The sequence below is a fragment of the Miniopterus natalensis genome, chromosome 8 (genome assembly GCF_054644295.1).
Source record: "Miniopterus natalensis isolate mMinNat1 chromosome 8, mMinNat1.hap1, whole genome shotgun sequence".
Taxonomy (NCBI): domain Eukaryota; kingdom Metazoa; phylum Chordata; class Mammalia; order Chiroptera; family Miniopteridae; genus Miniopterus; species Miniopterus natalensis.
In genome coordinates this window covers 79,490,020-79,517,239 of record NC_142088.1, presented here as the reverse complement: position 1 = coordinate 79,517,239, position 27,220 = coordinate 79,490,020, and the positions used below count along the sequence as shown (strand labels likewise).

Sequence of the window (27,220 nt, the reverse complement as noted above, 5' to 3'; positions counted from 1 at the left end):
ATAGCATGCTTATAATAAATATGAATGAAATCAACCAAGACTTTCTTATGATTAGTTTAATTTTTACAATAAAAATAATGTTGTTTTTTAAAAAATGTTAAATGCTATTGAGTAAAAGTAAGAATATATATATACACACACACACATATATATGTACACACACACACACACACACACACACACACACACACATATATATATATATATATATATATATATATATATATATATATATATAAAATCCTACCAGCTAGAGATACCCACAGTTAAATGCTGAGTGTGTACCTACAATGTGTGACAAAAATAAGAGCAGACACCCCTTAACTAGTCTCTTATGTGAAATTTCTTTTAAAAATATGATGTTAGATGTAAAACACACATATTTTAAATCAGATTTTGATATTGGCTTTTACTTTTACATATATATATAATTATATAGTTGATTTTTTAAATTTTTAATTTTTTAATATTTCACATTTGTATATTTAAGGAATGTTATAAACTCATTGCTGTGTTGAGAAATAATTTTGTATGCAATTTCAGTAGGTGCACTGATCTATTAGAAGTTATACTAATTACTCTTAGCTATATTTTGACATGATAAATGAGGCTGATCACATTAGTAAGTTTTCCAATGTTGAACTATCTTTGCATTCTGGTATAATTTCTAATTGGTTATTCCATTATTGACATTGCTTTTGTAGAGTGTAGAATGATTTAAACTGCTAACATTTTAATTGATAACTTAGAATCTTTATCAATTGTGATATTGATTTGCATTTTTTAATTTTTATATTTGTTGTTTGTTTCATACCATGTTTCATAGGTTTTTTATTTAATGGGATCAATAATTTAGAAGTTAGCAAGTTTATGGCTTTGTTGAGGCAGGAATTTAAGAATATTATTTTAAAGAAAAAAGACTGGCCAATTATAGACCCAGCAGAAAAGTATTAATAATGATCTTTTCCTAACACTGTCTTTTGCTGAATACTCTGTACAAAACCCTTATAAGGTGTTTTATCTGTGTTAAGGCACACAGTCTTCACAAAGACACAATAAGTAAACATTATTACTTTTTACCTTCAGGCAGAGTTCTTGATCTCAGAGAAATTTCATAACTTGCCTAAAATCAGAGTTAAGAGAGGGAAATGCTTGGATTCAAATCTTAGTTATCTGCATAAGAGGTTTTGCTCCTTACAACCACATCAGCAAACTAATTCACTAACTCAGGTAAAAATAAATAAAATAAAAAATGAAGAGGCCTGGAAACTATCAGCCAGGGTTCCAGTGCTGGCTGCATGCCCCTTCCTGCTCCCCACTTCAGGTCTCAATCTGTAAAGTGGACCAATGGGTCCTGCCTTGCAGTATTATGTATAGAATGAGACCAGACTTGCGTTTAGAAAAAGTTCCATCTCTGCAGGGTCAAGAATTTCTCTGGAACAGGGAATTCCACTTGTCATTTCAGGAAAAACCACTGGTTGGCAGATTTTTTAAAAACGTTTTATTTATTGATTGATTTGAGAGAGAGAGGGAGAGGGAAAGTGAGAGAAAGAGAGAGAGATATGTCATTCCACTTATTTATGCATTCATTGGTTGATTCTTGTATGTACACTGACCAGGGATTGAACCCATAACCTTGGTGTACTTTAACCAACTGAGCACCCCTGCCAGGGCTCATGTTGGTAGATTTTGATGCCATCTCCAACAGGGCATCTAGAGCCAGAATTTGTCTCATCCCACCCAAATGTGTAGTGTTAGAACATTATCACCGCCTTGTAGTTCCTCAGCAGGTTCTGGGGAATCTGCGAGCCTGATCATAGCCCAGCTCCTCCCATAATAAACAAATATTAACAGGCACAAGTGTCTCTGATCCAGTTTATTACAATTGTCCTGATGACAGGAGAGTCTGGGGGCCTGAGCCCAAGGTCGTCACAGTGTATGCAGAGCTTCTCTTTCTTCTCCCAACCAGAGTCTAAACTAGGAAGGCCCTGCAGGAGACACGGTCATAGAGTTTGGATGCATTGGCCTACAGCTCATGTCTTAGCATAGCTCCCAGGAATGACAGCCTCCCCTCCATTCACCAGGCCCAGGCATGGCTCTCAGTAAGAAATAAGCACAGACGCTAGGAGATATCAGATAACAATTTCTCATCCAAGCCTCGTGCGTTTGAGTCACTCAGACAGCTTCACCAGTGGCAGTGCCTGAGCCCATCTCCCAGCTATTCTGAATTAATTGTCTGGAATGGGACCCAAACACAGATACAGGTAAAGTAAATAAATACAAGCTTTCCAGATGATTTCAAAATGCAACAAGGCTTGCAAACCACTAGATCGAATGCATTTATGAATAACAAATCCTTCTATAAATATTTATTGAGCACTTGTTATGTGTCAGACACTGTGCTAGAACAGGACCCATAGTTGAGAAAAACAGGAGCAAATCCTATGCACCAATGGTGTTTTTTGCAGAACTAAAACAAATAATCCAAAAATTTATGTGGAACCACAAAAGGCACAGAATAGCCACAGCAGTCTTGAGAAAGAAGAACAAAGTTGGAGGAACCACCCTAACTGTAAAACAGTATACTACAAGGCTAAAATAATCAAAACAGCAAGTTTCTAGCCCAAAATCAGTCACAGAAATCAGTGGAATAGAATAGAGAGCCCAGATATAAACCCATGCCTATATGGTCAATTAATACTGGGGTGGCAAACGTAGTTTTACAGTTGTTAGTATGCAAAACACAGTTTATTCTTGTATTATTATTTATTAATTATTGTATTATTTATTTGTATTACAACTGTAAACTTACTTTTGCCCAGCCCTGTATATGACAAAGGAGGGAACAACATACAATGGGTAAAGATAATCTATTCAATAAATGGTGTTGAGAAAATTGGACAGTATGTGCAAAAAAATAAAGCTAGAACACCTTCTTACAACATATACAAGAATAAACTCAGAATGGATTAAAGACTTAAATGTAAGACTCAAAATCCTAAAACTCTTAAAAGAAAACATAGGCAGTAAAATCTCTCATATTTCTCTCTTAACAGTATTTTTTTCTAATATATATTGTCTGGCAAGGGAAACAAAAGGAAAAAATAAACAAATGGGATTACATCAAATTAAAAAGTTTTACACAGCAAAAGGAAACATCAATAAAACAAAAAGACAACCTACTAAATGGAAGAAAATATTGGCCAATAATATATTCGATAAGGGGTTAATATCCAAACTTTATCAAGAACTCATGCAACTCAATACCAAAAAGAAAAAATAAAATTAAAAAATGGGCAGAGGACAGAGAACCTGAATAGACACTTACCCAAAGAGTACATACAGCTGGCCCAAAAATGTATGAAAATATTACTAATCATCAGGGAAATGTAAATTAAAACCACAATCAGATATAATGGAGGGTCCTCCAAAATTAAAAATTAAAAGGCCTATGGCCCAGAAATTTCACCTCTGGGTATATATTCGGAGAAATATGTACTAATTTGGAAGGACATATGTACCCTTATGTTTATTGCAGTGTTATTTACAATAGCCAAGATCTGGAAGAAACTCAAGTGCCATCAATAGACAAGTGGTTAAAAAAGCAGTTGTGCATGTATACAATGAAATATTACTTAGCCATAAAAAAGAATGGAATCTTACCATTTACAACAGCATGAATGAAGCTAGAGGGTATTACGCTAAGTGAAATAAGTCAGGGGAAAAAGACCAATACCATATGATTTCACTTATATGTGGAATCTAAAGATAAACAAACAAACAAACCAGCATAATAGAAACAGACTCATAGATACAGTCTGTTAGAGTAGATTGAAGTTTACCAGAGGGGAGGGAGCTTGGGGGGCTGGGTGAAAGAGGAGAAGGGATTAGGAAGTACAGATTAGTAGTTACAAAATGACCACAGGAATGTAAGGTAAAGCATAAGAAATATAGTCGATGAAATTGTAATAACAATGTATGGTGCCCGGGGGGTACTTCAAATATCAGGGGAACACTTTGCAAAGTATGTGATTGCCTGACCACTATGCTGTACACCTGAAACTAATACAGAATAATACTGATGTAAACTGAAATTAAAAAATAAGGTGAAAAAATCATTTACATGTATAATGTAAATTACTATGCAATTAATAACTAACTTAGTAGTAGTAATAGTGACCTTAGTATTTTGTTATATACATAAATATAAATGATGTGCATGTGTATATATACATACAGTAGGTTATATAGAGTAAGTTAAATATATATATATATGTGGTTAGATATATACAGAGTCAGAATTCTATATAGAAAAAGGTGCATATATACAGGGTTGAAAATTCATATACATCCATATGTAATAGAATGTGTATATGCATAAATATATGTATATATGTATATATGAATGCATATAATAATATATATACTTATGCACACATAATACATATATAGAATATATGCATATATAGTATATATTATAATAAAATAATTATGTAAATGTTATTAAGAACAGATTGATTCTAGGGGTTTTCTAAATATAAAAATCAGAAATTTAGGAAAAAATGAAAACTTTTTATTCATTTTTCTCCTAAAAACAGACATGTTCTGTCTCCTCTGAAATGGCTGAGAGGTAATAGTAGTCCCATCTAATGAATATTCCTGTTCTACATGACTTCCTTGAAAACTTCCTCTTTATTTTAAAGACAAAAGACATGAAACATACCTCAAAGTGCAAACTATTACACATAGTTTGAAATCTAGGATACTCTCAGACATATGGGGAGATTTAAAAGAACATCATGCTTTTGATTTGAATTCCCCATATAGTTTTTTAAACAAAATTCACAGTAGGTGCTAAAGAAACCCTACTCTGTGCTGTCACGGCCAGGTTTAGCTTTTCCCTGAATGGTTGGATGGTGTGCCCAGCTGCTTATACTTCTGTTATCAGCTTTTGCCTAGCAGCATACAACAAATAATGCACTGCTGACCCCAAGAAAAAATATATTTATGGAGGGACCTAGAGAGTATTATGCTAAGTGGAATAAGCCAGTCAGAGAAAGACAATTATCACACGATCTCACTCATATGTGGAATATAATGAACAAAATAAACCAATGAACAAAATAGATCCAGAGACATAGAAGCACAGAACAGACTAATGAATCTCAGAAGGAAGGTGGGGGTGGGTCAGTGATTGGGAAGAGATCAACCAAAGAACTTATATGAGTATATCCATAACTCATGGACACAGACAATAGTGGGGGGAAGGCCTGGAGGGAAGGGGTGAGAGGGCAGGTACAAGGTAGAAGGGGTCAATGGGGAAAAAAAGAGGACATGTGTAATACTGTCAACAATAACGATAAATTAACAAAACAAAAAAAAACACAAAAAAGAAAGGCTCCTGATGTCCAACTGGGCTCCAGTTTGCAAACGGGGCCTAAGAGCCACTGATAACCAGGGGCCGCTCACACAAGCTGTGCTTCAGGGAGAAGCCTGCCCTGAAGCGCCCGCCTGCACAGCGTCCCTGCTGCCTGAGTCCGCCCTTCCAAAAGAGCTCCTGGAATCCTGTTTCAACCAACAGAAGTGAGGCTTTCCCCATACAATTGAAGTTGTACAGCTATATCCCCATTAGCATCTTCATTGACCAATCAGGGTGGCCCCACTCTGATGAATCAGGACAGTGCTTTTGGGACCAAAGTAGAAGAATTTGGAGTCCTTATTTGCATGAGGAGAAACCAATAGGGGACTGGGGCTGGGGCTTCTCCCTCTGCAAGTCAGCTCCCTCTAGTTCCAGAAGTTCACTTTCCCTTTGCAGTGAAGACTATATTTCCCAGCTGGAGTTGAAACATCAAAGATGTCTTGATGGAGTGAACAGGAGCAGAGCTCTCTAAAGGAAGAGGGGTGTCACTGAAGAATGCCTGGAGGCCACCTCCCAGCCCTGCTCGCCTGTAGCCTTCCATAGCCGTGCTGAGTCAAAATTGAGCTGTAACACTCTTGAGCTGTCTCACAATTGTGCTGTGCAGCCATGCTTATCACAATTGAGCTGTGTGCACTGAATAAAGTTTCCTTCCTCACAACACCCCAGGTTGGAGATCTCTGTTGGTATTGCATTGGCACAATGACTATTGGTTGATATTACTTAGCACTATGATAAGCCCACTCTGTTCTAGGACCTTAAGATATATCATCTCCATCCTCACAACTACCCCCATGCAGATGTCATTGCTACCTGTGTCATAGGTAAAAAATGCCATTGCACAGAGAGGAAAATGACAAATATTAGAATAATAATTCTAGGTAGACATAAAGCTAGTTAATGTCTTACAAGATAATGAAATCTGGGGATTATGTCTTTTCTATTGCACAAACATAAGTTAACATGTAACTTCACAGTATTGACCAGTGAGAAGCACAACCAGATGACAAATACGTTCTTGTAGAGACTTAATAATCATTGAGTGAACTTGTTACAAGTTGCCCAGGATAACATTGAAAGTTCACACAGTACCCTCTTTTCATTTCCAAGTTTTAGATAGTTTTCTCTTAATAATCCATTCATACATTCACCTGGTTTATGAATGCCTTCTCTCTGTCACCCAGCCTCTGCACACTTGTCAAGGAACATCCAGGTATCCCACCCAGGATGAATTGTAAAACCCTTGGCTTCCATAACACCAAGTCCCCTTGATTGAGCTGAGTGTGCTCAGCTCATCACTGCTGAGCTATTTCACAAAGATGAACTTCCCTGCAGGTCCTCTGACACCACTTATAGTTAAAGTCTCTGAATCCCCTGGGAATCATAAGCAGGTTTCCCTCACCATCTGAAAGCAGAGTGGTCCTATGAAACCTTTCACAAGCCACAATGGTGTAAAGCAAAGAAGCAATTACCATTAATGGTGTAAAGCAAAATTCCTCTTGGAATTTATTTCCATTGTCAAGTACTCATGTAGCTCTTTTGTAAAATCAAAGTGGTATAATGCAAACTTTCAAAAAGCTAGGGGTACCTACAGGCCTTTGACACACTGTGAACGCGGGTGATTAAGGACGGCTTCACTGTCAGTGTGTGCTCACAGCTCAAGCACACACATCCTCTGACCTCTTCCCAGGAAGAAGTGTGCACAGCTGTTGAGTATGTCCTGTCAAAAGCAGGGATCAATCAGAAGTCGAAAAGAATATAGGAAGGGTGTGCTGATGGGCACCCTCAGAGCCTGAGTGGAGCAAGTCTAATAAGCTCTGTCAGGGACAAACTCATCTTTCTGAGAGAGAAAGCACTCATGGCAGCAGCCTCTGAGCTTAGGCACTGCTGTGGGCACAGGTCTGGGCAACCCACCCACGGAGGGTGTTGGATGGGAAGCCCCCGTAACAGCCTCTGCATGGCCGTCTCATCTAAGGAAGGGATTTGCCAAGTGGAATTTCTGTTCTCCCACCTCCACACACCTCTCAGCCCCCATCTCAACCACTCACAAAGAAATGAAAAGCAACAAAGAAAACTAATTACCTTTGGGAAAAAACTACAAAATAAATGAAACTGGATGTCAGATCGCCATTCACTTAGCTTGCCAAGTCCATCTATATAGCTGCGGCTTAGCAGGGATCTGACTTTGTCAAATGTGATTTGTTTTGTGGCAAGAAAGCTTTTGATCTGGGCATTAAAGTCAGCTGGGCTGCAAGAAGCACTTTCTGTCAGCAGGAAGCCGCGGGGCTGTGGGTTAGACCTGCTCAAAGTGAGGGGAAGGTTTTAAGTTACTTTATATGATTAAAAGCAAATAGGAAGAGTCATCTCTGGCCCCGGGAGAGGAGAGGTTTGTACTTTTTCCCCCATCTCCCTCAAATATAGTTTTGCAAACAGTTATATTTACCTTTTGTTCCTTGAAATGCTGATTATTCTTCTACACTCAATATATTTTGGAGGTGCCTGCTTGTGTAAGGTGAGAATTCGGTTGCCATGGAGAATTTGATTTTTTATGTCAAGGCATTTTGAGCTTTCTGGGCTCATGGGCTAGTGAGGAGGCTTAAAGCTCCCACCTCCCTCGAGTACAGCGTCCACACCTTTTCCTCCCTTGGCAGGGAGGTGACACGTAGCCAAGGACACAGGAAGGTCTGCCCTTGCTCCCCAGTCTGGCATATTCAGTCCCTGTGTGAAGAGTGTAGATTGAGACAGGGCGGGAATCAGGGTTCTCACAATTAGCATGATACCAGTTGTCTAGGGACTTGTTCCAGATACCTGGGTGACAGTCCTGAGGATCCAATTTCACAGGCAGCACTCCAACACCCACTTGCAAAAAATAGAGCAAGTCTCCCATCTGGATTGATTGAGCCAGACATGATATGGATAGAATCTAATCTGTTTAAAAGGCAGGGAGGTGCACAGAAAGCTGTCACTGGATTCCCTCCTCTCCCCTTGAAAGGCCCTTTCCTGTTTTTCAGCACCTTTTCATGCACACTCTCCCTGGCTCCCGGAAGCATGGACCCTGAGTGGGAACATGGGTGTCACCTGGGAGCTTGTTAGGTATGTAGAACTTGACCTTCATCCAAATCTGCTGGATCAGAACCTGAGTTTCAGCAGCTCCTGCATTTGCAAACTCAAATTTGAAATGCACAGTTCTAGAGCATCCCTGAATCTTCTGCCCCTTCGTTCTTACCCATATATCTCTTTTACTCTGGAATCTTGGGGGATGGAAGTGTTAACCTAAATATAAAAGGTCTTTCAAATTGAGAGGCAACAAGCATTGATTTGAGATGAAAAATAGCTATCAGTGAAGCACTGATTGAGGCAGAAACCCAAAGAGAGTTCCCTTAGGAGACTAAGGCAAAGGTTTTTCTGGGAAAGGGGGAACCACTGCATCAGTAGAAGGGAGGCCTTTCTGTTGGTGCAGAAAAGTGAAAATTGTGATGCCAATTCTAAATGTTTTTAATTTTCAGTCCACTAGTCATAATTGCTTTCTTACTGTGGGGAAAGTGAAAACACTTAGGCTTTCTTGCCACCTTCTCTTGGCGAAGGCCCCAGTTATATAAACATGATATAGCACAGTCGTAAAAGACGTCATGCTAGTTAACTAATGTCTGACCCATCCTTGGCTGAGAGCCACTATTGTTGTGGCCCCTATAAAACTGCCCTGGGACTTTCAGAGGTGTGGTTTTGTCCTCGGGGTGTGGTTTGCCTCCCATGTATGCCCAGCTGGCCGCCATCAGGAAGAAGGGTGTGGATTTGTCTATCCTGTACATTCGGTTGGCTGCAACCGAATAAAGAAATGTCTCACCTTCCTTTGGCTCCACAATCTTTTGTGGGACTGTCTGGTTCTAGTGTGAACCTCCCAGGCTTTGATTGTCAGCATTACACTTATTATCTTTGCAAACAGCTCTTTGGGGCACAATGTTACTTTACGTGCAGTTTAAAGGTATTTTGCCATTTCAACATTCCAAAGGTTTGAGACCTAATACGTGCAAGGCAGTTCCTCTGGGATGGCAGCTCTGGCTCCATTTTAAAGTGGCTTCATTTTTATAACTGCTACAGAAGGAAAGCAAAGATGGATAAGTTATTATGAAGAAGGATCGGTGCTAGAAACTAGAAAGTTAAGCCCGATTTTTATCATTATGTTAATACTAAAATAGTTGGTGCTATTCACATTTTTAAAGATGAGAAAAAAGATTCAGGGAGGTTAAGTCACTGCCCTAAAGATACACAACTAATTATCGGTAGGATTCGGATCTGAATTTAATTCTGTCTACTCCATATGAACAAATATCTTTATTCGTGTTGACCTGAGTATAAATGCTGTTGGCATCATCGCCACCCTTTCAGGTAATAGTCACCCCTCTCAGGCAATAGCCACCCCTTTCATTTCAAGCATTGCCAGTGTTTTAACAGCAAAGGCTGGACTTTCAGGCATCAAAGGAGAAAGAAAGATGTGCCTTCCATGCCTCTTCAGTGCTCCTAAAGTCACATTGTGGCCTAATATGCTTATGGGCAAAATTGTTCTTGACCTAGATATTTAAACAATGCCCTGGGCCTCTCTCTTACTAAGACAGCTATAGAGCATTGGGAGATGTACATGAGATATGTGTGAGAGAGATGCAGAATAGAATCTGTGATTGGACATGGGCCTTGAGATCCTGTCTCAAATGCGGTTAAATCCAATGTGATGACCTTTTCTGTTCAGACAGAGTGATTGCAAAGCAAAATGATATTAGGATCATAGGAATACTTTTGCTCACTAAAAATATAATGCTTCAAAATTCTAAATACCCACATTTGGCCAACAAAAGTTATAGATAAGGCTTTGTAAGCCAATCCTTACATTTTTTCCTGATAGCCAGTCACTTCCTTTGACAGGCCAAGCTGACAATTTTTTCTATGTGGTGCTCTTCAGAATGCTTGCTCAGTGAATCACCATTGACATCGCTAATATTTTGCAGAGACAAGATCTTATTTGGAGATTGAGAGGTGTCCATATTTCTATTCCTTGAACAGTGTGGTGGTTATAAGGTCATTCACCTTGTAATAATTAATTATTTGTTGGTGAGAATTTTTTGCCTATGTTTTATTTCACATTTAAAAAAAGAATTAGAAATAAACTTTTTAATGAGGACAAGCTGCAGAGCTGTGCATTGGGTTCAACAATGCCATCCTCAGTGTCATCTTCATTCTGGAGCTAGCATGGCCGCCCAGGATCTCTGCCAAATGCAATGTCCTGGGAAAGGAAGAGCTCTTGGCATTGGCCTCTTGAGGCTTCTTTTCAAGCCACCAATTGTGATTCCTCAGAACAACTGTAAGATGAACATCACCCAGGAATGTGTTAGAAAACGCAGATTGTCTGGGCTTACCTTAGACTACCTGAATCAGAAAGTCTAGTCAAATAACCCAGAAACCCCTGTTTGTCCAGGCTCCCCAAATAATTCTGATGCAGTACAGTGGGAAAACCCATGCTTAGAGCAATGGCACTTTCCTAGGACTCAGGGGTCAGGATCCGGGACCCAGACCACCCAGTTCCTCCACTCCCACATCAGCAGCAGTCCCCTCAGGTCCACTGAGCCATCACTTGGTCATGTGTCCACCCCTGGATGCCATCACCATCAAGGGGAGGAGGGGTTACTGCTGACCGGATATGGGGAGGAGGGTAACCAACCAGGCCGCTTCCTCTCTTCCTCAAGCTGTGCCTCCTGCCTTTTGTCTGGTCTCATTACACATCTTCCAGTCCAAAGAGTAACTTCTTGATGGAGGTTTGAACAGATACCAGGGTTTTCCTCATGGATAAAAATACATGGTGAAGCTTTTGGGGGTAAAACAATTAAATACGCTTCTCTTTAACCAGTTTGTGCCCATAGTCAAAAACCATATGAGCTGTCATATATTATCTTATGTGATCCTTGATAAAGTAGACTCTAACTATATAATTTTTTTAGAAGTAGAGAAATGACTGTAACAAGGTCACAGAGTAGAAAGTAAATCCCAGATGTAGACCAGGCTCCAGCTTTCCCACAGCATTGCCCCAGGAAAGCAGGACAGATGCAGGTGCTCAGCTGTGCTCACAAGAGGAAAGCTCTAAGTGGCAATACCACAGTGTGAGACTTGCAGTTTTATATGACTTCCAATTCACTTCTACACTTTCCCTTCAGAGATCTTGGGAGAGTCTTTTTTATTTTCCTATATGACTAAAAATAGGAAGAGTGTCTTATCTTGCTGCTGAATCTCTTACACAGCTTTACTCGTGGATGGAATTCAATAATTATATATCCATTAAATCAGGAATAAATTACCCACTAAAATCCCCTGAGCCTGAGCAGCGGATGGGTAGAGTTAGACAGGATTGATTTGAGGAGTTAAAACAGAGTTATGCTTCCCCACTCTGAGAGGAGTTCTGGAGCAAGGTTAGGCATAGAAAGTCCTACAGGGCTGGGAATGTTCCCTGGCTGTGCTGTCTGACAGGCTCACCTCCAGCTACACATGGCTATTGAAATATGGCTACAGCTTCTAAGTTTATAAAAATGCCTTGGTGTTTTTATGCAAGGGGCATAAATTTGAGATGTCATCGTTGGGACTGAAGTCTCCATTTTTTTACACCCGCATGCACTCCTCATCACCTCCCTTGCTTCTTGTGTAACTTCTTCACTGTGTCAGGCGCAGCTGGATATTCTTTCTGATCCATGAGAACCTTAGCAACCCCACTCTCCACCAAGAAGATTCTTGTTGTAGGCCATCCCAACAGAACTATCGGAGCAATGAGCACCAGAACCCTTCAGCTCTCTTCTATAGACACAGAGACGCAGGGGTGTGTGGCCAAATCTGTGCACTGTCACAGGGCTCTTGGTGTCTATATCCCTGACTTCATTTTAGCACAAGGCCATCTTAGAGGCTAAGTCCAGATGGGACCTCTGTTCAAAATATCTGTGGGATTGTGATCTCTGGAGACAGGCTGTGAGGGAAGGATGTGGGGAAAGCTACCAAGAAATGTGGTCTCAGCTAAAGTCTACCTTCCTTCAGATTCCAGAAGAAAATTCTGGACCACAAGTTGCACCATAAATATTAGTCAGGCCTTGAGATGACTGGCTGAGGTAGGGACATCGAGAGTGGTAGCTTCCCAAGCAGGAAGGCTTCTGTTTGTCCCAGAGCAAACCCCTGGAGGAAGGGTGACGAGTTCTGTCAGCACCCACAGCTGGGGAATAAAGCCGCCCTCTAAAGAGGATCTGAGTGGAGCCTGAAGACATCTCCAACAGGACTACTTCCAACCCCAATAGCTCTCTCTTCCCTCACCTGCCCAAGGGTTTTCTCTCTGTGCTGCAAACACTGCCCTGCCCTCCAGCAATCTTTAATCCCTGCCTAAGAGAGTTGTACAAAATCCTTAGCTGCCTGCTGCTCTGGTATAACCCTAAAGTGCATCCTACACTGTAGGATTATACTCACCGGTGGGAATGGCTGGCTAGGGGATGCGCCTTGGATGGACTCTCTTTTATCCCAGTCTCATCTCCATGGCCTTCACCTCACTCCCTGGTGTCAATTCCCAAATTAACTACTTACACTCAAATTCGTGTCTCCTCGCTGACTTCTGGGAATCCCAACTCAGTCTCACCCAGAGAGCCCCTCCCCTTTCTTGTTCGGGAGTCAGCCTGTTAGAAACCTGGGTCTGACTCAGATCCACACCTTTCCCTTCCTTAAAGAAATTTCCCCTTTGAGCTCCTTGGTTCTTTCCTGCCACCTGGCCTCCTGCAGGGCCACTCCATGTTTTCCAATGGGTTTTTGCCTTTTCTGAAACTCACTGGCATTTGGTCACATTCCCATTCTCCTTTTCCGCAGGGGCTGGTTAGTCCCTAAGTGTGCAGATAAAAGGGAGGGAGCCCCGATCAGGACCAGTATGCCATTCCCAGGTCCAATTGCACCTGCCCCGCAGCAGAAGGATGGTGCCCAGTGTGCCAGCCATCAGCCTTCCAGACTCAGGAGTTTTCGCCCGGCCACAGGGACTCTCACAAATGAACCAGTGTTCTGAGGAAGTGCAGGAAGCCCTCCTGAGCACTCCAAGCAGGCTTGTGCTGTTATCACTCTTTCCCGTCCTCTACAATGTTAAATATTTATGGGGAGCCTCTCATTAACATCACTAGGTAGTTTGTGCCTGAAACATTTCAAACCTTTGCTCACAGAGGCACTGGCTGTTTAATAATTAAAGATGCAGCTTGTAATTCAACTCAGCATCCCAGTCACTTGTGAGAGTGTCTTGTCACATTTAGGGCCTGTGTAAAACGGGAAGGCACAGGACTGGGAAACCTATTCCCTACAGTGTTCATTTCAGGGTTTTCAAAAGTGGCCAGGCTGTGTGCTTTGGACAGGTCAGGTATGAAAATGTTATCTGAGACTCTTAGCTTCTGCTGGTCTTGTACCAAATGGACTCTGGTTTTGAAAGATAGTTGTAAAATATTGCCTAGCGGAGACCTGCTAATTCATCTTGTGCCCATTTCCAGTGTGTGACATTAGTCAATTCTCATCTCCCTTCCTGAGTTAGAAGAGGAAATAAGTGTAGAAAGGGAATTTCTGCATTTTTGACCAGTTATTTTGTTTCATGCTTAGAGGCTCCCCTAGCATGTGAAGTTGGGAATGAGCACTGTGGTGTAGAGGGCGGAACAGAGAACTGAGCATCAGAAACCTGGGTCTCATGTTCTTTAAACTTTTCTTAGAATTCTCCATGTGAGCCATTTTCTGTTTGCTTAAGACACTGGTTCCTGATTAAAACTTCAGGCAGAGACAAGAGATTAGAACTGGGCTGGAAACTAGTCTCTCACCATATAACCTGGATGGGCTAGTTGGTTCCTTGTGGCTGCTAGATTCTCTGGTGAATAAAAATTAAAAATACTATTGCTGATTGCTATGAGAATCAAGGGAGACAGTACAAAGTCTGCAGTGTGCATTGTGATTCTCGTGAGAATTGTAAGAAGAGAGCAGAGGAGGGGCAGCAAGAAAGTGCCTGTCCTTGCTGCCCAGAGGTGTGCAGATGAATGGTTAGGAGCTTGGGTTCCTGGCTCCTGGTTTTCTGTGTTTGAATCCCCCCTACTCCACCACTTACTAGTTGTGTGATCTTAGAAAACCTGCCCAATCACTCTGGCCTCAGTTTCCTCACCTGTGAAATGGGATAATAATACCCATCAGACAGAGCTACTGGGATGCTGCCCAGGAGCTAAGGCAGTGCCGAGCACTGAGCAAAGACTGTTAGCTGATGGGGGACAGGAGTGGACTCTCCCAGGGCGTGTGGAAGGGAGGTGGTGAGAAGGAGCCAAGGGCTAACTGGGAGTGAAAAGAACTGCCTAAGCAGGAGGAAAGATGGGTATTTCTGAATTCATGAATTTTCAGGTGTCCTTGGCAATTATAATTCTGACATTAATTAACCATCCATGTTGAGTTTGGGGGTTAGGAATCAAACTGGAGCAGAGTGTCCATCTTTAGATCCAGAAGAAATTTCATATTGTTATTTTTGCTTGTTTTTAATAATCAAAACTAGTATTTTGTATTGAATTAATTTGGATCTTTAAATATATAAATAATGAAGCTCTTATCAGTCAAATACTGGAACTGAAACCTCAGAAGCCATCTCATCCTGTATTTCCCAATTTCCCAAGCCACTTGGCATGTCTTGTGCACCTTTCTAAAAATACAGGTTCCCAAATTAGGCTCCTGAACCATATATCAAGGGTTAGGTCAAGGAGTTTGCTCGTGTGCCCTTCGCGAGCTCTCCAGGTGTTTCTGATGTTGAGCACATTTGAGAATCTCTCATCTCATCTACTGGCTGGGGTATAGCTGGGTCTGGAACCAGGTCTCATTTTCAGTTCATCCCCCTCCATCTTTTCCCCTGAAGTCCAATCATGTAGTTCCAGAGTATGAGGCTTGGGGCGAGCTAGCAATGTCCTAGATAGGACCTCCACATCATTCAGCATCCCACGCTTGAGAACTAAGGAAAAGCTCTGATGCTGCTGACATCTAAGGTGAGGTTATTTTTTCTTTCAAAATTAAAATGATTCTTGAAATTTCCACTAAATTCCTCTAAGTTTAAGCCATGGGATTTATGGAAATTGCAGTTAATAATCACTGATACCACAGCCACAATTACCATCAGCACTGTCTTAGTTAGCACCTGTAACTTGCCAGACACAGGTATCTGTGTCCTGCACCTCCAATTTAGACAATGGTTCAGACAGAAAGCGAGCATGGGTACAGGGTGTCTTTAGAGGAACTGCAAATAGTATCTTCAGGCTACTCTCATCACTTGGGAACACGTTTTTTGTTCTGTAGAAAGAACAAAATGTTTGCCATAGCAACCACGGCTACCCTGGGTACCCAGCCCATTGCCTAGGTGCAGGGAGCTCCTTCGAGGCAGGGAGGGTCCCTGGCAGTTGTCACCGAGAGCTTTCCTCCTCTCAATAGCTAGGGCTGAGGCTCCTGGGCTGGGATCATCCTTGATGTGCTAATGAGTACTAACAGCAACACTTCCATCTGCTTAATTTCAGGGGATTAATAAATTAAGGTTTTTACTGCGGGCAAAAGGGAGATGTCATTTTTTTTTTCTCTAGACAAATTTGAAGAACTCTTTGTTTTAGCATTAATTCCCCCTCTGTTTGTTTGCCTTTGGTCAGTCTTTTGTGATTTTATACTTTCAAGGTAATGGGGTGAATTCCTTGTCATTTTTTTTGTTTCATACTCAACATAATTCTTATCATATGTGCATATGAGGAGAATAATGAGAATAAATCAGGGAAAAACTCTAAACCATGACGTGGATTCCTGGGGGTAAAAGAGAAATAGTTAAAGTTTGAGGAGTCTTACAAAAAGTCACAGTCGTGTATCATACCACCAGCTGTCAAGTTGCTATACACATTCTGTGCAATAAACCATATAAATATGACTAATGAGATCTCAGTTTATGAAAGAAGGACCAGCTGATCATAGAGAATAGTTCAGTGCGAAACGCATAGAAGTCACTTAGAAGGAGCACCCTTCCGCTCAGAACTCACCACTCAGGTTTCTCTCTAGCAAGCTTTAATACTGTTGCTATCGTGGAGTTCATACAACTTGGGTTTTTTTCTCTTAAGAAGAAAGAGGCCTCTTGGAATGGAAAGATGAAGTGGAAATAAAGAGGAGGTGCAGGGTGATTTTACATTTCTTGCAAATGTAAAATCTTCTTTTTGAACATTCCTGCCAGTTTTGAGGACTTGGGGTGTGAAGGTGATACCCTGCTCACCTAGGTGAAGACGGAGCTCAGTGATAAATACGCATGTGCACATGGGGGTGAGGAGAGCTCAGTGATAAGCATGTATGTGCACATGGGGGTGAGGAGAGCTCAGTGATAAGCATGTATGTGCACATGGGGGTGAGGAGAGCTCAGTGATAAGCATGTATGTGCACACAGAGGTGAGGAGAGCTCAGTGATAAGCATGTATGTGCACACGGAGGTGAGGAGAGCTCAGTGATAAGCATGTATGTGCACACAGAGGTGAGGAGAGCTCAGTGATAAGCATGTATGTGCACACGGAGGTGAGGAGAGCTCAGTGATAAGCATGTATGTGCACACAGAGGTGAGGAGAGCTCAGTGATAAGCATGTATGTGCACACGGAGGTGAGGAGAGCTCAGTGATAAGCATGTATGTGCACATGGAGGTGAGGAGAGCTCAGTGATAAGCATGTATGTGCACATGGAGGTGAGGAGAGCTCAGTGATAAGCATGTATGTGCACACAGAGGTGAGGAGAGCTCAGTGATAAGCATGTATGTGCACACAGAGGTGAGGAGAGCTCAGTGATAAGCATGTATGTGCACACGGAGGTGAGGAGAGCTCAGTGATAAGCATGTATGTGCACACAGAGGTGAGGAGAGCTCAGTGATAAGCATGTATGTGCACACGGAGGTGAGGAGAGCTCAGTGATAAGCATGTATGTGCACACAGAGGTGAGGAGAGCTCAGTGATAAGCATGTATGTGCACACGGAGGTGAGGAGAGCTCAGTGATAAGCATGTATGTGCACACAGAGGTGAGGAGAGCTCAGTGATAAGCATGTATGTGCACACGGAGGTGAGGAGAGCTCAGTGATAAGCATGTATGTGCACATGGAGGTGAGGAGAGCTCAGTGATAAGCATGTATGTGCACATGGAGGTGAGGAGAGCTCAGTGATAAGCATGTATGTGCACACAGAGGTGAGGAGAGCTCAGTGATAAGCATGTATGTGCACACAGAGGTGAGGACAGAGCTCACTGATAAACTTGTACCTGTGGATCTCGTTCCTCAAAAGCCTCCTCCCATCGCCTCTCCGCCTTATTCATTTCCTAGGTTTTCAGAACTTTTTTCCTCCTGTCGCACATGGCCTTGAATAGCTCTGCTTGAAGCCTGAGCACCAGGTGTTCTAAGCGCCCTGGACCTCAGGTTCCTCAGCTACACTGCGGGAAGTGGCTGCTGCGTCACGGGGCGTTGTGTGTGCTAAGGTAGCTACCCTGCAGTGTCTCAGGCCCCAGTGTGCAGCGGCCTAAACACAAGGGCCACCGAGGGCTCATCCATATGACGGGTGTTACAGGTGAGGGCAGGTGTTCGGGTAGACAGGTTTTCCTCCGGCGCCGGGGCAGGGGCTCAGGGTGTTTCCTGCTGTGGCTCTTCCACAGCTCGGACCCTGTTGCAGGCTGTTCATCAGCAGTGGGTGGGAGAGGGGATAGGAAAGAGGCCCAAAGGCCAGCACAGAGCACACCTTTCTTCCACTCACATTTTTTCTTTTCTTTTTAATCCTCTCGAGGATATGTTTTTGTTGATTTTAGAGAGAAAGGAAGGGAAAGAAAGAAAAAATAATCATTGATGTGAGAGAGAAACATTGGTTGCTTCCCAGGCGCACCCTGACCAGGAATTGAGCCTGCAGACTTTTGGTGCCTGGGATGGCACTCAACCAGCTGAGCCGCCCGGCCAGGGCTCCCCTCACATTTTTCAGAGAGGACTTGTCTGTGTGGCCATGTCTCTAGTAGCGGGAGAGCTGAAACCTGCGATTACCCAGGCACGCTCAGTGTTACTGCTGCAGAGGGGGAGAGCACAGCTTAGCAAGCACCGGCTCCATCTGCCCCTGCACTCGTGTCCTGCAGGACATTTAAAACTACAGGCCACAGCAGGTGCTGCGCACAGTCTTTGTTTCTTTCCTGCATCTGAATCTTCTCAGGGAAGTGGAAAACATTTCATCAAACCAAAGCTTCAGAGCAGGAGCTGTTTACTGAGAGAACCCCGCCGTGCACTAGCAGGATGGGCCTGGGCCAGGGCAGGCCTGCCGCGTGCTGTCCATCCCTCTGTCCACATGTCCACTCCCACATGACCAGAGGCTCTCTCTGCAGTGGGGGCTGGGCTCAGGCTTCTCAGTTACCAAGGAGAAGTCCAATCGATTTGTCCAAAGATAGCAAGAAAGTAGACTCTGGAATCACTAAAATTATTTTCAGTGACATAGGTTGAAACAAAATTCCCTCTAAATAAAAATTCAATTACCTCCCAGACCCAATGCCTTGAGCAAGGTGCTGGAAGTTGGGGGCCAAGGCTTTGGTTCCATGTTGGGATGACCCTGTACGTCCAGCACACTGGCAGGTCCAGGAGAGTGGCGCCCTCCTGCTCCTCTGAGGTGTGCACGGCTGGCCCCTTGGCCCTGGCTGATCTCTCCAGCGCTTCCTCACCCCGCCTCCCTGCCTGGACAGTAGCCCCACCTGTTTCGGCTGCAGCTCCACACACTGTCTTTAGGCTTCCTGATCACCTGCCCCTTCGGTCTGTCTCTGGTCCTACTGCACCTGCGCTTACCTCTTGTGACACTTCCTTACACATTCCTTTGCACACTTTTCTTTGCACATGTCCTTCCTCAGCACCCAGCGTGTCCCTGGTGCTCAGTGAACATCTGCTGGATGAACGAGCAGGAACCTCTCAAAGGCAGAGCCAGTGATTTTTCCTCTCTGTATCCACAGCAAAACGCTGATGCCCAACAAGAAGTGTTTGGAGAGAGAGAAGCAGGGAAAGGGGAAGGAGGGATGAAGGACAAAGAAAACAAGGGGGAGGGAAGGAGATATTAGTGAGGCAGGGGATGTAAAACATGTTAACAGTGAAGGCTGTAAACAAATTCCACTAAGCATGCAGAAGATGGAAGCTGTGATGATGGGACAGAGAGAGGGAGTCCTGGAGGAAGCAGCGTTTGGGGTGGATCTTAAACCAGGAAAGCAAACTCGGTGGAGGGGAGGCCGGCGGTTGGACCAGGAACTTATCGGGGGCTTAGGCGCAGAGCCAGGGCAGAGCGGGGCACAGAGCCCCTGGCTGAGCCCGCGTCCGTCCTCTGGGCATCACCTGGTGGCCGTGTGCGATGTTACCACCCCTGTCTGATCCCCCTCTAGGAGCCGGCGGTTGGTCCCCGGAAGACTCCAACGCTCAGCAGTGGCTGCAGATGGACCTGGGGGGCAGAGTGGAGATTACGGCCGTGGCCACGCAGGGGAGATACGGGAGCTCCGACTGGGTGACCAGCTACAGCCTCATGTTCAGCGACACAGGACACAACTGGAAACAGTACCAGCAAGAAGACAGCATCTGGGTAGGATGTCTTTCCTCTTCAGATAAGTGAAACTGAGATGTGACGATGGCAACTAGTATCTTTTCTGCTGCTTTCTGCTCCCGGGCTGCGGGTAGCTTACCAGCTGTTGAGTGCTCATTGGGACATGATTAGACTACGTCTAAGCCCATCTGCAGCGTGGCTCTGGTTCCTGGACCATTGAGATGTCTCCTGCAAGTTCAGGGTTTTCCTGCTGTTCTGGGAACAGGGTAATCCACTGACAGTCTCACTTCTTTCATCTATAAAAACAGAAATACACCACCAGAGTCAGTTGTGAGTGAGAATGTGAGCCCGTTAGCTCAGTGATGCAGCTGGACCAGCGCTGCCCAGTTTGTGACTCTTGGCATGAGACCCTGCAGTCTCATCTCACGTTGGAGCCACTGTGCCCAATGGCGTTTATCTAAGGCTAGAAAACAATGGAAAGGGTTAAAAATGCAAAACAAATATAAAATTTAAAATCATTCTGTCTTTATAAATAATCTTCAGCTTGGAATTAAAGAACAGGCCCAAACAGGGGCCCCGCACTGTAAGTCCCCAACCTTGAGGCGAGGAGGGGTGCGGAGGCCTCAGACACCCACACACTGAGCAAAACACTGCTTTAGTTTAGAGCATCCCCAAGTGTGAGTTTTTCCCTAAATATACATGAATTGTGAAGATTTGGCGATTGATGGTATTATCTTCCCTTTCTTAACCCCCTAGTTCCTTCCCCGCTCATCCCTGCCAAGCGCGATTCCTAACTGCTGCGGCTTTCCACGTGGGTTTTCTTGTGCCATCCCCACTTTCATGGGGAAAACCTGCTCTTTATTCTTTGTTATTTCTTGGTTGCCCACCCATCACTATTTCTAACTGAAAATAATGGTAAGTTGAGGACTAGGATTAGTCATGGCAGACTGAATTTGAGAGTATTATCACCATCTTTATTCAGTTACTAGTAACATTAGGTTTTAATACTCATGGAGAGCATGGATTTCTTCATTAAAAAAATAAACTTTTGGAAACTATTCTACTGTTTTCTCAATTTTGAAGCCCCCATACATTTTTACAGCTTTTGTTTTGTTTTGGGTTTGAAATAAAAATTAAACACACCATCCATTTTAAGGAACAATTTTACGGATTTATGTTGACTTTAGAGGGACAAGTAGATATGGGACTGTTTATTTCCTTTGGAGTTTTCAGTCAGAACGAACTGTTTTTCAGATTCAGTTGCATTTTTGAGATAGTTTGCCTTAATTTTTTAAAAACCCATGAGCTTCGTATTCTTTAGAACCAGTAGTCTGCTTTCATAGCGTCCTCTGAATGGGGGTGCGGCTCAGGCTCCTGAACTGCTGGCTTGAGGCCGGTTCACTTCTTTGCCCTGTGGGTCTACCTGCATTTCCAAGTGGCTCCAAGCACTTTAGAGACAGGGGCCTGTCCTACGGGCCCTGGCAGCCACCATGCTTATCTTTGCTGGACACAAAGCAAGGGCGAATTTTGGGATGGTTATTTAAAGTGCTGCAGAATTACTAGGGCTTCTAGAACTGAGGGGAGGAGGCTATTTCCATCCCTACCTCCCCTCAAAATGACCTCAGCCTCCACATTTCTGGGGAAACAGCATATGCTGGGTGGGCAGAGAGGAAGGGACAGGGACCAGGCGTGCAGCAAGGAGGTGATTCCAGTGCTGGCTTCCCCAGACACTTAGGGGCCTGCAGAGCCCTGGGGAGGCAGCAGCTTCAGGGTCAGCTGGTAGGCGCAAGCAGTGGGGGGAGAAAAGACTTGGGGAGGGATCATCACAATTCCAGTTGAAAGAGCCGAATACAGTGACATTGGGCATGAACACCATGATAAGTTACGCTCAGAATCAAATTTGGAAAAATGTGCATCTACTCATACCAATATTGAGGAAACTAGCAGCTACTGAACACCAACTGCACATCACATTTGTAAGCGCGCGCGCACACACAGTTGCCTTGCATTCTATAAACTCTGGAGTTTCTATGTTAACATCTCCATGAACCAGAGGCTTGACACTCACCTCGGCCTACCCAGGCTCACATAACTAGAAACCGGTGGTGCCAGAGCACAAACTAGGATTTAGTCCTAAATATACTTGATCGTAAAACTGTACTTTCTATTTCTCCTTCACTACACCTGACTTTTTTATTTTATTTTACTGAATCACTTTACTTTTCTCATCTTAAACGTACACTTTGTCAGAACCCCTCTGTAAGAAGAATATTAAACCCCAGCGCATGGCAGAGCAGTGACACTCGCCACATGCCTTTGTTCCTCTACGATGTAAATAGTGCTCAAACCCTCAGAAGTGGTTCAGGCATCAGGAAGGCCCCGCAGAGATTCAGGCTACCTAATCATGTGCTTCATAGACACGTGTAAAATCAGAACTGTGGTTAATAATCATTGTTATTTCTACCAGATTGTTGTTGGATAAATTTTCTTGAGGGTTTTTCTCTTTTAATTTTCTTTCAAATTTAAAATTAGAAGTAAGAATGACTTTGTCAGAGTTAAGCCTGATAAAAAAGATGCGAACAATAGTCAAATGACAGGTTTTTTTATAAATCTCTCTAAGCTGTTCTGTTTAACTTTTCAGAAAAATGTCAATATCTAAAAATATCAATGTCAAATATTGACTGACTTAAGGATGGTGTATCAAAGACGGAGAGAATCTTCCGAAGGAGACTCTCACGTGGCCTTTTAAAGATCCCCCATTGTTAGATGATATGGAGTTTGGGATGCTTTCTAAAATTGATTTACCAACCAAGCCACTGCAGTGCACGCTGTGGATGGGATATCAATTTACCAGGACTTGAGAGATGTATTTTATTTTACAAAGTTCACTTCGGAACAAGAATTCTGAACATATATCTGTTCAATGTACAGTAGCAAATATTCATGCCCTAGAAATCCAATTTGTAGTGTTTCTGCTCTGGCCGGCACTGAAAGCGATGTTCGTGAGTGAGGCCACCAAGCAGCGGCTTAGCGATGCGTCGTGATTTATGGACAAGCCGCAGCCCTCACTTTGCTAAATGCTCAGGCGTGAAGGTGTCTCAGTGACAAACTTAGCAACAATTTTAGAATCTTAGCAGATCTAAAATATCTTCCTCGTTGATTTTGTAGATAGTACAAATATTAAGACTCTAACTCTGAGCAGCACCGTTAGCTGATGTTTCATAAAATGGATGAATTTATTTGGAACAAAGGAACCTCTAATTCTCTAATTAAATCCACCCAGACCAGGGTCCTCTGTCATTTTGAAAGATATGCCAGGAGAAACACTTACTATCTCTTGTATTCATGAATTATCTTATGTCTTGAGTCCTTGTGAGAGTCTGCAAAGCCTTCATTGATCCATCTTTTTTTTATATACAACTTCTACGTATTCTAAAATTGCATTTTTCTCTATGTGTATTGGCACTCTCCTCTATTTTCTAGTATTTATCACTCTGGATTTTCAAAGACATGTGCTTGTGTTTTAATATATAGTGCCCTTTTTTAAAATCATCTTACCCACATTGCTCATGGTCATGCACAAGTCATTCAGGATCCTTTCCCCCTTCTCCTATTAGACTAAATATCTCCTTTTCAATCAATAGTAAGATTTCAGTGATAATTTTAGTTGTATTTCTCTTGAGCAATCTCCCCTCCCCAATCTTTCTGGGAAAATCAATAATGCCAAGTATTCTAGGTATGGACACAAAAGCCTTATATAAGGATACAAGTAAGTTATTTGTTTTGTGTCCAATGTCCTCCTTGGTGGCAAGTTTTACATCCATTTTGGCTACAATAGCATAGTCAGTGAACTCCCAAGAATTTAATAATTTATGACTGGGCAAGAAACAACTACAAGGATTTTCAACCCACAAGATAAACTCTACCAGATATTAAAGTGTATTTCACTCATCTCAAAGGTAATTTCTAACGTCACAGACCCGGAGTCCCATCACCTTTTGCCTTGTTTCTTGGATGTGTAAGATGAATGCATCTCAATTCTCTTAACCTCTTATAACAAGAACTTCACCACAGAACCCCATTGTGCAAAAACCAAGGAGGAGCCTTCCCTAAGTCCCCAACATCATGTCACAAGTGATGAACAGATCGAATCACATTCCCAAATGATTTTAGTTTTTAGGACTTTATTGAGCACATTGGATAAATATTTGCCTTTCTTGAGCACTTTTATACATATGTAAAAGCATTCAAACCAACTTTTTGATATCTAATTCCAAGTGTTTCTGACTTGGAGACTTTAATGTCACCTAAAAACCTTAATGATTTTCATAGTCCTCCTTCTGCATTTTATTTATAAAGATAAGAGAATGTAATAATTAGAAGCCATCTGTAAGGATCCTGGATTTTTCAATTTCTCTTTTCAGAAATAATTTACCTTTTTAAATGCCATCTTCGTATAATCAATGGTAAAGCCATATCCATCTTTGTGGGATACTTGTTTGACTTGTCCTTTGAAAAAGTTTTCTAATGAACCCCTCTCCACTACTGGTTTCAGACAAGTATATGCTGTTGGTAAATACTTCAATATTGAGCACGAAGAATTAGTGGCCTGATTTACCTATATGTTCACTCATTTCTTCCATGTTCCCATTTATTTAAGCATTCACAATCAGCCTCTGTAATGGTACCATATATTATTCCTGATGCCATAACATAAGAAGGCTCACTCATGAGGGATGCCAGGACCACAGTGATATGGACTTTTGTGAGGGGGAAAAAATCTTAAAGAGTTGAAGTCATTGATTAAAACAAGGAATTTTACAAGGCTGGCATCTATGAATGAAATCAGAACAGTTTAGAGTATAGTATCCAATGGGTCATAGAGAATCCAGTTCATTTCTCTGGTGTCTATATCCCTGGATGCTCAATTCAGTGTGTCAGTTACTCATAAACTGGGCATTCATTATGAGTAGGCACTTTGTAAAATTAACAAATATATCATTTAATATCTTCTAAATAATTCTAATGACTCATTTCTATTGTATGGAAGAAGACATCGAGGCTTAAAAAGGCCCAGGAACTTAGCCCATGTCACGCAAGTAGTGCTGTGGGTCCATAAAGTCTGAGCACCTACACAAACAGATAATGCCTTAGCCCTGGGTGACAGGATGGGAGTTCACACCCAGTATTCTCAGAGTGCTGTGCAACCTGGGCTGGGATTCAGGACACTCTGTGCTACAGCAGGGAAATAACCAGATCAGCCAAAACAAAGTGGAAATTCAAGTTCCACCTGCATGGTACACCTCCTGGGAAAAAGCAAAACAAAACTGGGTGGGCATGAAGACTCCCAGAATGCATCCCAAACACAGTGTATTCTTTTCTGCTAGTGATTCTACTGTTAGTGGTGTGCTCATAACTGTTTCAGAAGAAAGGTTGGGATTAGCTCTTTGACCTAAATCTTCATGTGATTATTACGTAAAACAGATCATCAGGGCTGATGTTGGGAGAGACTGATGTTCATGAAGCTTAATCTCTCTCCCTCCACTGGTTACACATTGAACCCCAGCGTTTGCTCCTTCGACATGGACATGAAAATGTCTCCCTCCTCCTGCACAGGATGGCCTTTCATATCTTCCAACAACTGTGGGCTTTGATCCCATTTAGTCACTGGCACAATCCCTCATCCTCACTGAGCCCAGTACCTTCACACACTCAACTACCTTCACAAGGTTGACGCACGCACCCTCACTAGTCCACCACTCCCCTCTAAATATACTGTATATAATTATTTTATATTTATTAATATTTAGTTTACAGTTTTCTCTTATAAAAATTATGCTTCCTCTTCCCAAACACATCAGTCCTTCACTATAGTCTTCTTCAGCTGGTATAACAGGAAGGTCTAGGTTTCCTGAGCTCTGGAGTCTTTTCTAATGTGAAGGGCTTGTGTGTTACCCAGCACTGTTCTCATGGGGTCAATTGAAAGAATGGATTACACATTTAGTCATGAGTTCTCCAATTTCATCCCCAAATGACTTCCAATCTCTCTGGGAGATGCCCTGATCTTCATGATTTATACACATTTATTCTGCCAATTTGGCTTAGAACATCCTGAGTATTGATCGCTGTTTGATATAATTTGTTCAGCTTACCAATTTTAGAAAACAATTGATTACCATAAACATATATCTTTTAAACTCTCATTATGTGACAAACACTGTGCTGTATGTTGGGCAGAAAAAGGGGCACATGATGTGATTGATCCCTTCTGAGATGTGCAGGACCATTAAGGAGACAAAGGATGACCCTGCAGGACAGCAGGCGCGGGTGAGCAGCACTGACAGCAAGGCAGATGCATGGGGCTGTGGAGAAGGTGGGCTGGGGTTGAATGCCCAGGAAGGACTTCGATGGGTCAGAAGACAGTGATTGTGTTTGTTACCTTGGCTTCCCAACAACTGCAAAGCGCTGAGTGCCTAACAAAATCTCCACAAATACAGGAAGGATAGAAGAGAAAATGATGGAAGGGGGAAGTGTTTACAGCAGGAGAAATGCCATAAGCAAGATCTTCAAGCAAGATGTGTCAGATACATATTGAGACACACTGAATTAATCAATTAGGTACAAGATTTCCCTTGTCACTTATGGAAGGTAAATGTGGAGAGGGGGCTGGTCAGAGATGTAGGTGCTAGCACCCCCTGTCTTCTTTACTTACAGACCAAAGAAAGTAATTCATTATTGCTAATTGGTTTTATGCTGATGCTTTTGTGTTAAATAACAAAGATCACTTACTAGAAAATGCTATAAAATACAGTGTTCAAAATTTTGTTGATAGTTTCTCCTTTGCTCTTCCACAGGTACATACATATGAGCTTTTAATATAGATATTCATTTCATACTTGGTCATTATTAGAAACTCAGATAAGAACAGAGCATGCTTAGAATCTTGCCCCTGATTCAATGAAGACCAGCAAGGCCAAAGCAAGTTTTCACCATGCACCAGACCCACGGAAATGAGGCATGATGGGAAATGCAGGGGCTGTGATTGGGGTCAGAATCCGCTGCACCACCGGTTGCTTGCATGGCATTGAAAATGTCACTAAACCTCACTGTGCAGATCATTCTCCCGTCCTGGCAGACACACACCTACAATCTTCTAGGCCCTCTGCATGCTCTCCTCCACACTTCCCTGCTCCACTCCTTGG

The 27,220-nt window shown here is 42.6% G+C and overlaps 1 protein-coding gene across 1 annotated transcript in view; it reads left to right on the top strand.

The window, feature by feature from the left end:
• CNTNAP5 (contactin associated protein family member 5) overlaps window positions 1–27,220 on the top strand; it is a 724,101-nt gene that overhangs the window by 161,422 nt on the left and 535,459 nt on the right. The window contains exon 3 of the mRNA XM_087819922.1: window positions 19,864–20,057. Coding sequence (XP_087676048.1) covers window positions 19,864–20,057 — 194 coding nt within the window. The remainder of the gene's footprint in view (window positions 1–19,863; window positions 20,058–27,220) is intronic.